This window comes from Thamnophis sirtalis, unplaced genomic scaffold (genome assembly GCF_051295495.1).
Source record: "Thamnophis sirtalis isolate CommonGarterSnake01/CBP01778 unplaced genomic scaffold, rThaSir2_p1.2 scaffold_7, whole genome shotgun sequence".
Taxonomy (NCBI): Eukaryota; Metazoa; Chordata; class Lepidosauria; order Squamata; family Natricidae; genus Thamnophis; species Thamnophis sirtalis.
This window is the reverse complement of record NW_028261387.1, coordinates 69,817,644-69,829,940: the sequence shown is the minus strand read 5'-3', so window position 1 is coordinate 69,829,940 and position 12,297 is coordinate 69,817,644. Positions and strand designations below refer to the sequence as shown.

At 39.0% G+C, this 12,297-nt stretch overlaps 1 protein-coding gene across 4 annotated transcripts in view; it reads right to left on the bottom strand.

Annotated features, from left to right (window-relative positions):
- PPP1R16B (protein phosphatase 1 regulatory subunit 16B) overlaps positions 1 to 12,297 on the bottom strand; it is a 108,770-nt gene that overhangs the window by 61,262 nt on the left and 35,211 nt on the right. For all 4 annotated transcript variants that reach the window (XM_087720369.1, XM_087720367.1, XM_087720368.1 and 1 more), the window contains one exon: positions 3,004 to 3,400. In XM_087720369.1, the coding sequence (XP_087576495.1) occupies positions 3,004 to 3,250 (247 nt within the window). In that variant the 5' untranslated portion in view covers positions 3,251 to 3,400. The remainder of the gene's footprint in view (positions 1 to 3,003; positions 3,401 to 12,297) is intronic.

Here is a 12,297-nt window from a genome sequence, read left to right as displayed (position 1 = left end):
ATTACCTATATATCAAAAAGCAAATAACATTCCAGACAAGCCTTGGTTATTCTGCTATGGTACCATCTTGATTTTTTGGACAACATCCTGTGGCCACTCCTATTATTTATTTAGAGTATTTACGCTATGTGGTGCTTATAGGTCTGCCTTCATATTCAGTACAAATGGACTATAGATTTTTTTTGCTTCCATTTAGTTCAGTGTTTCTCAACCTTGGCAACTTGAAGATGTCCTGACTTCAACTCCCAGAATTCCCCAGCCAGCATTCGCTGGCTGGGGAATTCTGGGAGTTGAAGTCCGGACATCTTCAAGTTGCCAAGGTTGAGAAACACTGATCTAGTTAGTCATGCTGAGACTTATGTCTCTAAGCATGACAAAAGTAATCAGATTTTACTTGCAATTTCACTCACGTTGTATTGTTATTTATAAATATAAAGCATTTGCCGTAGATCTCCAGAGTTACCTCCATGAAAATAATTACACTGTGGATATACTGTCTGACAAGATCATTCAAATTCTTTATTCTTCTCTAGATTTTGCTTCCTTTCCTCATGCCTACCTATCAATCCTAGGCATAGACTGACAGATTTTAAAGTAGGAATTATTTTTTGTTTTGTTTTCTCTCCAGAGCCTAATATGTGAGAGCTAACTCTATAGCTGATACGAGACAAGCAAGCAGCAACACCTGAAGCAAGATATGTTAAGTCTCTGGAAGGTTTTCCTTTCCCCTTGCTTTCTTTGTTAAATCTAAGTGAGAGGATAAATAGCAAATATCACTTCACATCTTTTCTCCTTTGCCTTGAGAAAAAAAAATGCACGAAACACTTCAAAGTTGATATTCTTACATATTCATGCAGTTCTTAGATGCATTTTACTGTTAAGTTCTTAACATTTACAATATTATTTTTTCCCCCAGGGATGTCCAGACAGCATGGAGAAAAAAATCAAGACGTCTCTGCCTTTTTTATCTGCATCACAGGCAGAGGTTTTATTGCACCAACAGGGCCACCAAGATATATTCTATTCCAAATCCCGTAATTCCCAACTAGCATCCTGTCTAAGAACTCTGGGATTACAGTAAAACACATCTGGAAGTCAACACATTGGGGAAGACTACTTACAAGAGAACTTTAGTTCCTCTTGCCCCTTCGCTATCTAGCTATAATAAGATCTACACATTATATTAAGCCAAAATGTGGCTTCTTTGAAAATGGGGAGGTAGTTTCTTCACTAATTAAACCCTATTATAAGCCCTATCTATGCACACTTAAATGAGAGGAACTAATTTTAGTTGGGCATTTTCCGGATACAGACTGAAGAATTAATTTAATTATTCTATTAAATTAATAGAATTAAAATTGTATAGATAGCAATAGGACTTGTGTATATCACCTTTTTATGGAAGTTCATATACCAAAGAATATACATTTAAGATCAGCCCTACTAAGAGCCCAGGGGAAGCACCTATCTTGGAAAAGAAGTGGCAGTAGGAGCCAAATTCTCATCTACTTTACATATCTTCAGGTCAATGAAATCTAGCTGAGCAAGGATTGGATCATGCTAGGTAGAGAAGAGATAAACAGCCTCTTCGTCTGCACTGAATTGCAGTAAAAATGTCACCAGCTTTGCTTTAAAGAAGAGCAAGGCAAGATACATAGCTGAAAAACCAATCATCAAAGGAATGTCAAGTTAGGCCTTGAGGCAACCGTTTTACACTGAACTCCACATATCAAGTTCTGAAACTGTAGCAGATAACATCAATAATTTCATAATGTAATGGTATGAATTAATCTCTTTCAAATCCTTCAAATATATCTTAGCATTCTTAAATGTATTACGGGTAAATACAACACATATTTTCCCCCTTACTTTTTTTGTTACTCCATATTTTTACAAATCATTCTGAATAAAATAAAATCCCAAATATACATGAACATTATCCATGCTGCTTATTATATTTACTACATCATTGTATTTACTGTTGTATATCATTGATATATACCATTTTTATAGTTATTCATTTGCTAAGCCATGTCTGACTCTTCGCAACCCCATAACATGCTAGGCCTCTCTGTCCTCCATTTTTTTCTCCCCCAGTCAATGACATTATTGACATATACGAAATCTTCTTCCAAACCCGCAATCTTTACTTCCTGAGTTCATATTATCCTTGACATTATCCTCATTCAATGATTTATGTCTAATGTTAGAAGCAGGAATAGGAAGTGTCTGGAATAATCCTAAAATTTAATTGCACCTTGGCAAATTATTGTATAATTCAGAAACGACTATATGACATTTTCTTTTAAGTCGTCACTTTAAAATTCTTCTAATGGGCCCAGATTAATTTCTGTTCTACATTTGGACTAAATATAAAAATCAATGTAAGAAAATAATTTCATCAAACTCTTTTGCATGTTAGACAAAAATATCTATCACCGCTAAAAACTTTTGGAGGCCAAATTAAACAATTCCATTGTTGCTCACACAATATTATTTAGTGTGGCCGGGTTTTCAGATATTAATTAACTGACCTCCTACACTGTGTGAATACAGCCACATTAAATTCTTATGCAAAATATATCTATCAGGAAGAAAGACAATTTGAAGATTGTATAGAAAAAAATATGCTGGTTTCATTAGCGAATCTACTATGACCTAACTAAAGTATGTCTTTAGGGAAAACAGTTCAAGATCAAGTGGTGCCAACCTTGAAACAAACTGCTCCAAACTTACTGGAAGTAATCTGGGCTAGAAAACAAAACCATCTAGACCAGGTATATAAGTAATAATTAGGAAAAGATAAAATGTGGGCAACACAATTTCTAAACATAGAAGATCAAAGGATTCCTTCTCAAGCAGCTGTTCACCTGGCTTGTGTATAAACAACCGCTATTTACTTTAATATCTTACTTGATGGAACACCATTTGGTGCTTAAAATGTCTTTAGACAAACGTAAGATTTACAAAATGCAAGTGATTTTCACTTTTAGGATTTCTTACCTTCCTCAATATCGTTCCTTAACGAAGCTTCAAGCAATGCAACGCTGGCCTCAAAAGACACCTTCTTGGAGCAGACAACATTCCTCTTTTTCTCGTGCTTCCGCTTCTTGTGCTGCATCTCCTTCTCATACTGAGCCCATTTCTTCAACTGCTGAGCCCTGCGTTTCTGGGCAGCTCTGAGTCGCTCTAGAGTAGGTACCTTATCCAGAAGGTGGAGCTCTGTCAGCAAGTCCATATGGGTGTCCATTTCTTCGACAAATTGGTTGATGGGCTCAGCCTCACAGCTGCTGAACCTGTAGCCCTGTCTAGGTGACTATGTGACAACTATCTGGCCTTAAGAGAACATTCTGAATCATGAGTGGTACTTCTCAGAGTTTGAGGAACACATGGTGGAATCCTGAAAAAAAGAGAAAAAGGGCCAAAAGTGACTATATATCTTTTTTTAAAAAAAAAAAGAATAGGACAAGGGAAAGATCCAAAAGCATATTTTGCCAAACAGCATACAGCTTAGTCCTTGATTTACAAATTTATTTAGTCACCGTTTGAAGTTTTACAATGGCATTGAAAAAAGTGAGTTAGGACCATTTTTCAGTTATGACCATAGCAGCATCCCTATGGTCATGTGATCAAAATTAGGGCACTTGGCAGTTGGCATGTATTTATGACAGTTGCAGTGTCCCGAGGTCATGTGATTACCTTTTGTGATCTTCTGACAAGCAAAGTCAACAGGGAAGTCAGTTTCACTTAACAACTGTGTTACTAACTTAACAACTGCATTCACTTGTTACTGGCTTAACAATTGCACTGGTTCACTTAACTGTGTCAAGAAAGGTAGTAAAATGAGGCAAAACTCACTTAATAACTGTCTTGCATAGCAATGGAAATGTCCTTTTTCTCCCTCTCTTCCTCCTTTTTGTCCTTTTCTTAGCAATCGTATGGAAAGTGTCAGTTGCTTTTGGACAATTTTTAATATCCCACTATCCCCCCACCTCCTCTTTTTCCCTCTTTCTCCTTTTTGTCCTTTCTCCTCCTTCCCCCCAAAAAGAGAAAGAGAGGGAGAAAGAGGAGGTGGGGGAGATAGTGGGATCCTTGCTGCACCAAGCTCAGAAAATCATAAAATGACATCATAAAGCAGTTTGTCATTGTCAGTAAGAATACTTTATCACTGCGCACACAAGTGTACTGCTGATATTGAAGAATACTGTGTCTCACATATTCCTGTGAAATACCAAGATTGACAGCATCTCCCTTTGAGTGATTTAATTGCCCTGAATCAATTCATCAGCTTGATGATGTTATTGCAACATTCACTTCATTTTTGATCATACAAATCAGCTGTTTCTGATTCACCATATTTATATTTTTGGCCCAGCAATAATTATACTTATGGCAACATAATCATCACCATAAAGAAGCTGCTTTCAGCAGTGAATTTCAGTTGAAGCGACTTCAGCACTCAAAAATTCAGTAGTGGCATGTTGCTTAAAGCATGCTTGAGAACATGTCACAGCCTTCCATTTCACAAACAATAGCAACCCAATGTTTTTTCAAAACTACTTCTCAACAATCAAATCAAAACAATGTTTCAGCATTTCTAACATGTCAGTACTGCCTTTTATGGCAATTGACAACCTCGGAGCCATTATTTTTCACTCAATTCTTACATTATGTAAGTGGAGATCAAACAAATACAACAGGCAGGAGGGTGGGAAAAGTGATAATTCTGAGGGAAAAAATGCCTGGGTCAACATTAATTTGAGAAGCAGCTATGATCCTGCCATGAGATGCTAGTACAGCATTTCTTTGGTGTTTTACACAATCCATGTTCAGCTGACACATGTATTACATTTGCCTGTTTTGCCCACTTTGAGCCATCCACTAACACACTGGTAAACTCCACACAACACTGATCCAAGATTGCATAGTGTGAGAACAGAGCGCACTGCTATTTATACAAAGCAGGTGCACTGCTTTAGTGCACATATAACACCCATATGGATGTTTATATGCCTACAAGCAGTGTTTAATACAGCATCACTCTATTTCAAGTGTTTGAAAAGCAATTTTTTAAATTTTCAGCCCCACTCCAAGAACCTTCCCACCTCACATCCCAAGCTGCTGTTCAGTTATATATAGAATTGTCAGTCACATGCTTCCATTTGAAGGAGACATCTTCATCCCCCTCCTCCTCCTCAGTCAGCACCTCTAGTCTAAGGTGACCAGATGTCCCGCTTTTGGCGGGACAGTCCCAATTTTGAACAATTTGTCCCGGGTCCCGTGGCGTTTTAAAAAAGTCCCGACTTTTTTTAAAAAAAATTAATCACACCCCCCCCCCCCAGTCAGTGGTGTCCCTCTCTACCAATGTTAAAATCTGGTCACCTTATCAATGATGTAGCTCTCCAGTTTGAATGAATAACTTTATGTAAATTAATTCAAGTCAGAGGCAGCTTCCAGTTGACATACAACCACATCTGAGCCCAAAATTTCTTCGGTTAAGAGAATTTTGCCCCATTTCACGACCAGTCTTGCCACAATTACTGTATGTGAATCACTGCAATTGGTAAGTTAGTGACCTGGTTGTTAAGTGAATCTGGCTTTCCCATTGATTTTGTGAGAAAGTTGCAAAAGATAATCACATGATCCCAGTCATAAATATGAACCAGCTGCCAAGTATTTGAATTTTGATCACATGATCATGGTGGATGCTGCAAAGGTTGTAACTGTGAAAAAACAGCCATGAGTCCCTTTTTCAATGCCATTGTAAACTTTGAATGGTCACTAAACAAATGGTTGTACGTTGAAGACTAAATGTACCTCCTTGCTGACTAATAAGGGGGCATTCTGTGTCTTCCACAGTTTTAGGAATGTTTTTATGTTTCTCCTATTGCATTTTTAATGTCATGTTATCTTTTTCAACTGGCTGTAATATAATCAGCTGGGGGCTTCCTAAACTGTAGGTGTAAAAGTACTGGAATTGTCTGTTCTATATAATTTTGAAAGACAATTTAGGAAAATGTTATTAGGGCAGATATGAACCCATTTACTGTTCGTTGTTTGAAACATTGAGAGACCTTGCTCTAGTACTTTTCCTTTCTTACCATTTTTCTATAAAGTAAGTTTTTTCAACAACCAATTGGCAATATTAGGAGCTGTAGATGTTTACATGTGGAGTGCACTATGATTTAGGTTAATGGAGTGCACTAGGGAGAAATTTCCTGCTCAGTTACTGAATTGAAAGATGTATTTTCCTATGTATTATTTTTTCAGAGGCAGTAAATCCTACACATTTGAACTATTGATACCCTGAGTGAAGATCTGTTTTTACTTTTTCAACAAAAGTAGTTGAGACATTGATAATGCTGTATCAGCATAACTAATTTCAGCATATTACTTCTTCCTTCACTACATCTGACAAAATAACAAAACAGTGTCACTGCATTGCTTCATATAAAACCAAGGAGTAGAGTACTAGCCCTGCAAAACATCCTGGTTGGCCCTTGGATTGGACAGGATCCACTGTTAATCTGGTCAGCATACACTCAGAGGTAGTATTCAGCTGGTTCGGACCAGTTCACCTGAACCCATAGTGGAAATCGCGGGCCCACTTACCCCAGCTCTATGCCATCCTATTTAGACACATTTTCAAGCTCCAGGCATGCGTGCAAGCCATGCGTGAGATCAAAGTGCATGCATGGATGGCCGAGTGCATGCGTGGAGGGGTGGGTGCGCTCACATTTGCGAACCAGTAGGGAAAGTAAGTGAATACCACCCCTGCTACTACTATGGTACAGGAAGGGGGAGGGGACTCAGTTACTGCAGCATCTCCTTCCAAAACGTCTCATCCTTTGGAGAAGATATCAAAGGAAGAATTTTGGAAAAGAAGAGCATGTCGGATTCCACACAATGCTGCCACAGAGAGACTCACATGATAAAATGAGACAGGGAAGAAAACAGAGCTGAAAGAAAGCCTTAGGATGCAGAGATATTCCTGGAAATAAAAGGCAGAGATGGAATTCTGAAGAATTCAACTCCTACTCAGCAACCCTGGGGGAGAAAACCCACAAGGAGAATTGATTAAAACCATATATGCAAGTACTGTATCTCCCCCCAAACTATTGTGTTGCTGCTGGGATGATTTATGTAAAACATTCAAGAAAGGTTTTTTTTTTCTTTCTGATAGTTGTAAAGTACATTTTTCATGTAAACTGTTAGAGAGGGAGGGAGAGAGGGAGGGAGGGAGAGAGAGAGAGTCACAAACCTGATGACTAGAGCAGAATATGGACATGCAGTTTAGTATTTGGTTCTCATAGAGACTAAGCAGATTTGTTTAGGAAGCCAACAAGCAGGCCTTGAAGATGATAAACAACTTATATTCCCTAGAACAGTGATGGCGAACCTTTTTGACACTGAGTGCCCAAACCGGAACGTGTGTGTATGTGTATGCGTGTGTGTGCGTATGCGTGTGTGTGCGTGCACGCCGGAGCACTAGAAACCCGAAGACCAGCTGGCCAGTGCATACATGCCTGTTTTTGGTCATTTTCCAGACCATTTTTGGGCTGTTTTCAGGCCTGGAAAATGGCTTGGAAACAGCCCAGAAATGGCCTAGAAAACAGCCTGTTTTGGGGGCATCTTTCATGCCATTTTCAGGCCATTTTGAGGCTGTTTTCTGATGCACCAGCACCCGCAAAGACCAGCTGGCCTGAAACCAGAAGAGAAGCTGGCGATAGCACGCATGCCCAGAGAGAGGGCTCTGTGTTCCACCTCTGGCACGCGTGCCATAGGTTCTCCATCACGGCTCTATAATTTATAAATATCATATTGCCTCTAGTTTCAGGAAGGATAGCACACACCCATAATAGCTAGTAGTTATGGATAGTCTTATTTTCCCTAAATTCCCCTCTCCCCTTCCACAACTTCCATCATATACCATTTTATCATTTTCATTAAGCAATTTCAACTCCATATAAGTACATGCAAAACATACCATAATTCAAGAATATTTGCTTCATATGTTTTCTGCAAACCAAAAATATGAAATAAGCTTTCTCACATTAACACATTTTTCAGTTATCTGCTAAAGATTATAAACATGATCTATGTTTCCCCTAAAATCAATAAAGCCACACTTTCCAAATTTGGCTCAATCTCACATCTTGTATTCTTTCAATCGGAATTTTGCCAAACAATTTCTCCAGCCCAGCTAACAAAGTCATCCCACTGTAGTTTTTGTATGCATTCTTGCTATCTTTGTGTAGAGGAACATTAATAGCATTCTTCTAATTTCAGGCACAGATACAACCTTCGCTCACATGTTAACAAGTCATATATTAAATCAATTAAGCAAGCCATATCCATATTTTAACATTTATCCAGTTGTATTATTTATAACTATTTCCTCATTAATTTTCAATACTCCTACAGTATTTATTACAATCTTTTAATGATGATGATGACCAGAATATTTACAGCATTCATTTCCATTTCACTCCTCAAAACAGCATGAGCATTCCCATACAAAAGACAAACACTCTAAAACGGTTTTCCATTTTGGATTGGCAAAAACAGACAAGCATGTCCATGGATAGAAACTGTTTTGGGATTTATTTATTTATTTATTTATTTATTTATTTATTTATTTGTTTACTAACTTAACTTAACTTAACTTAACTGACGTACTTACTTACTTACTTACTCACTCACTCACTCACTCACTTATTTATTTATTGGTCTTCATGATCATGCTCATAATCCAACAATTCTTTTGTCTGACACTTCAATTTTATCAAGTTATGAATGCTTTGAGTTAATATTTTAATAATAATGTTCAAATATCTAAGGGGCTGCCACAAAGAAGAGGTGGGTCAATCTATTCTCCAAGGCACCAGAAGGCAAGACAATAAACAATGGATGGAAACTAATCAAGGAGAGAAGCAACCTAGAATTAAGAAGAAATTTCTTGAAAGTTAAAACAATTAATCACTGGAACCAATTGCCTCCAGATGTTGTGGGTGCTGTCCATCCCTGGAGGTTTTTAAGAAAAGATTGGAACTACTGGTCTGAAATGGTAGGGTTTCCTGCCTGAGAAGGGATTGGACTAGAAGACCTCCAAGGTCCCTTCTAACTCTGCCATTCTATTATTTCTATGATGAAGATTTCACAGTGGGATTCACCAATTGGTTCAAAAGGAAAACTGGCTATCCCGTCAGGCCTGGGACTAAGATTGTAACCCGCCCGAATGGTATGAATGTTGTGTTTTTTAATTATGTATTGTCTTATATGTTAAAAGTTTGTCTTTCTCCCCCCTTCCCTTTTTAAGTTGTGAACCGCCCTGAGTCCCCCCAGGGAAAAGGGCGGCATATAAATAAACTCAATACCAATACCAATACCAAAACATAGTGTTTATTTGTGAAGGTATTTCTTCCAGAGCAGGGGAATCAGCAATAAAGGATGTGGCCTCTCAACCAAGACTGCAGCTTTTACTTTTAGCAAATCAGCAATTGCCATCGAGCAGAAACCTCTTTGTTTAACCACAAAACGAAGCACCAGCAGCATTGCTCAGAGATAGGCTTGTGGCTGCATAGAAATCAATGTAACAGTTGCTTTGAGCAGCAATTGGGAACAGGTGGACATGCTGATCCATTAAGTACCTAAACCCTTGAGGGAAAAGCAACTGGCCAGTTCCTCCCCACCACCACCTTCAACTTCAGTGCAACAATTCATTAATTAGCACATGGCACAGTTCAGAAACTCTATGTGGATCTCCACGCTGCTCACTTTTCAAAATGACCTAATTTCCTTCCTGGAGTAGGAAAAAAAAGAAAGAACAGAAGCAGAATAAAGACATTGCACTTACGATTTTTGCTTTTTGTACACACTGGACAGACCTAATTACAGGAGCAGCACAACGTATGCACACCTGCGAACCAGCGGAAGCCAATGGATCAATCAGCACTTTCTCCCCACCACCCACAGCTCTTCTCTACCCACCCAGATCTGTTTCCATGAAGCAACAGCCAATCGCTTTTGAGATATGCTGAGAACATCCTGAAAACTACAAAGCACTTACTACAAACACAGAAAGGAGAACATCAGCTACCCAGGTGGTCAGTTACAGAGGAAGAAAATTGGCAAGATCAGGCCATTTTATTGTGACAGGCCTACAGAGTTCACAATTTCCAGGGGTACAATAATCTGGAAAGGGCCCCCGAGGCAAAAATGGAAAGCCCAGGCATTCTCCAGCTTTCTTCAATTAATAGGAAACCAAACAAATTCTAGCTAACCTGTATGTGAAAGAAATATCTCTTACGCCCCCCCCAATACTGATTTGCATGCTGAAATTGTATCTCTGCCTTTTCACTTATTCCCCCCATCGTTAAATATACTGTCTATTTTAATAGAATCTAAGTATACTTGGCATTGTTTATTTGTACAATTAAAACTTGTTTTTGCAATTTATCTTTCTCTTAGAGAGTTATTATTTATACTTTACTTACCATCAATTTTATTTTTATTGAGCTATAACGTAAGCTGTGATTAATTCTATTCTGTATTTTGTTGCTATTGTCATTCTTGTCTTCTGTTGCTTTTCCTCTCAGTTTCATATCCAGACTATTTTTCACATGATCTAAGTGGTGGCTCTCATCCTTTTCTTCTCATGGACCCCCTTTAAGGATCTTTTCGGTCCATGGACCACCAAGATTTAAGATTCAAATTGCAACTTTTTTTCAAGCTTTTGCAGATCCTCTGTGGCGACATTGTGCCCCCTCCCCAGGGGTCCCTGGACCATAGGTTGAGAACCACTGTTCTTTCTTGATTGATATAATTCCTATGGGCTTTTTTTTTCTAATTTTGCTATATCAAACAACTACACACTTTGTAGAACAGATTGAAACTAGATATTCTTTGATCAAATACTGAAGTTTCTACCCTGTTTCACTTGCTTGATTTAATGCACACTTTTCTCCTTAAGCATACTAGGATAAGGAGAGGTGCACAAATCAGATTAGAAACTGTGAAGCAAATTATATATACCACATACTTCTCTTGCTGATATGGGATGCTTACAGTGGTAGCCACACAAGAGCCACACAAAATTAATTTGTTTCCTTTAGAAACATGATGCAATATTGAGATGGAGCTTCAGAGCAAAAGAGAAAGAGTAACATTCCATTTCATCTACTTTCTCTCCTCCCTCCCCTAATCTATCACTGTCTCTCACTCTTGTACCAGAGAGGCAATCTGGTGTAGCTATTAAGGCATCAGACCAAGACAAAGGAAAACCCAGGGCCTAACTCCCACCTGATTGTGAACTTTATTGCTGACTTGGTGTAGGGCCGTGATGGCAAACCTATGGCACACATGCCCAAAGTGGCACATGGAGCCATGTCGCCTGGCACGCGTGGCATCGCCCATTCCTCTTTTGGGTTTGTGGCACACATCTGCACCAACAGTCAGCTAGCCTTCATGCGTGCACCAGTGGCGGAAACTGGAAGAGCTTGTGTTCTGTTTTCCTGCAGGAACATGAATGCTGGCCAGCTGATCATTGCACATCCATGCATGCCATAAACCCAAAAAACTAGCTGGCTGGAGTGCATGCACACACCAAAAACCAGAAGTTCATATTTGGGGGGGGGCAGCTCCTCTTCTGGGTTACGGCCCAGATGAGCAAAAAAGGTTCGCCATCACTGGTGTAGGGAGTAAGGACAGAGATATACAGGAAATATTGCCGAGGCAAAAGAAGCTAAAGGGTTTCTTTTAAAGTCCAGAACCATGTGATAACATTGAAGAATTTCTGAAGTATCAGTTGGACACATGCCTGATTCACTGGCCTATGAGAAGGAAGAGAGAAGGTACAGCACAATTAGTCTTGCACTTAATGGTGGAGCTGACTTGCTTGCAGAGTATCAAAAAGATCTGATTTTGGTCCATCACTGTAGAGCAGCAGTTCTCAACCTGTGGGTTGCGAACCCTTTGGAGACCATCAGAAAATACATATTTTCAAAGAAATATGGAAAACATAAAATAATTTTATGGTTGGGGGTGACCACAACATGAGGAACTGCAATAAAGGGTCGCAGTATTAGGAAGATTGAGACCCACTGCTGTAAAGAGTAAGGAAAATGACCTTAACAGAGTTATGCAAACTCCACTGCCAAGGCAAAAAGGGGTGAAACCAGTGCAGAGTGTCCTGGTAACATTGGGAAGTGGCTCTGACAGACACTTCCCTAATTCACTGAATTATAAGGAGAAAGAAATGGCACTATACAACCAACCTTGCAAGATTCTGTTATTAAA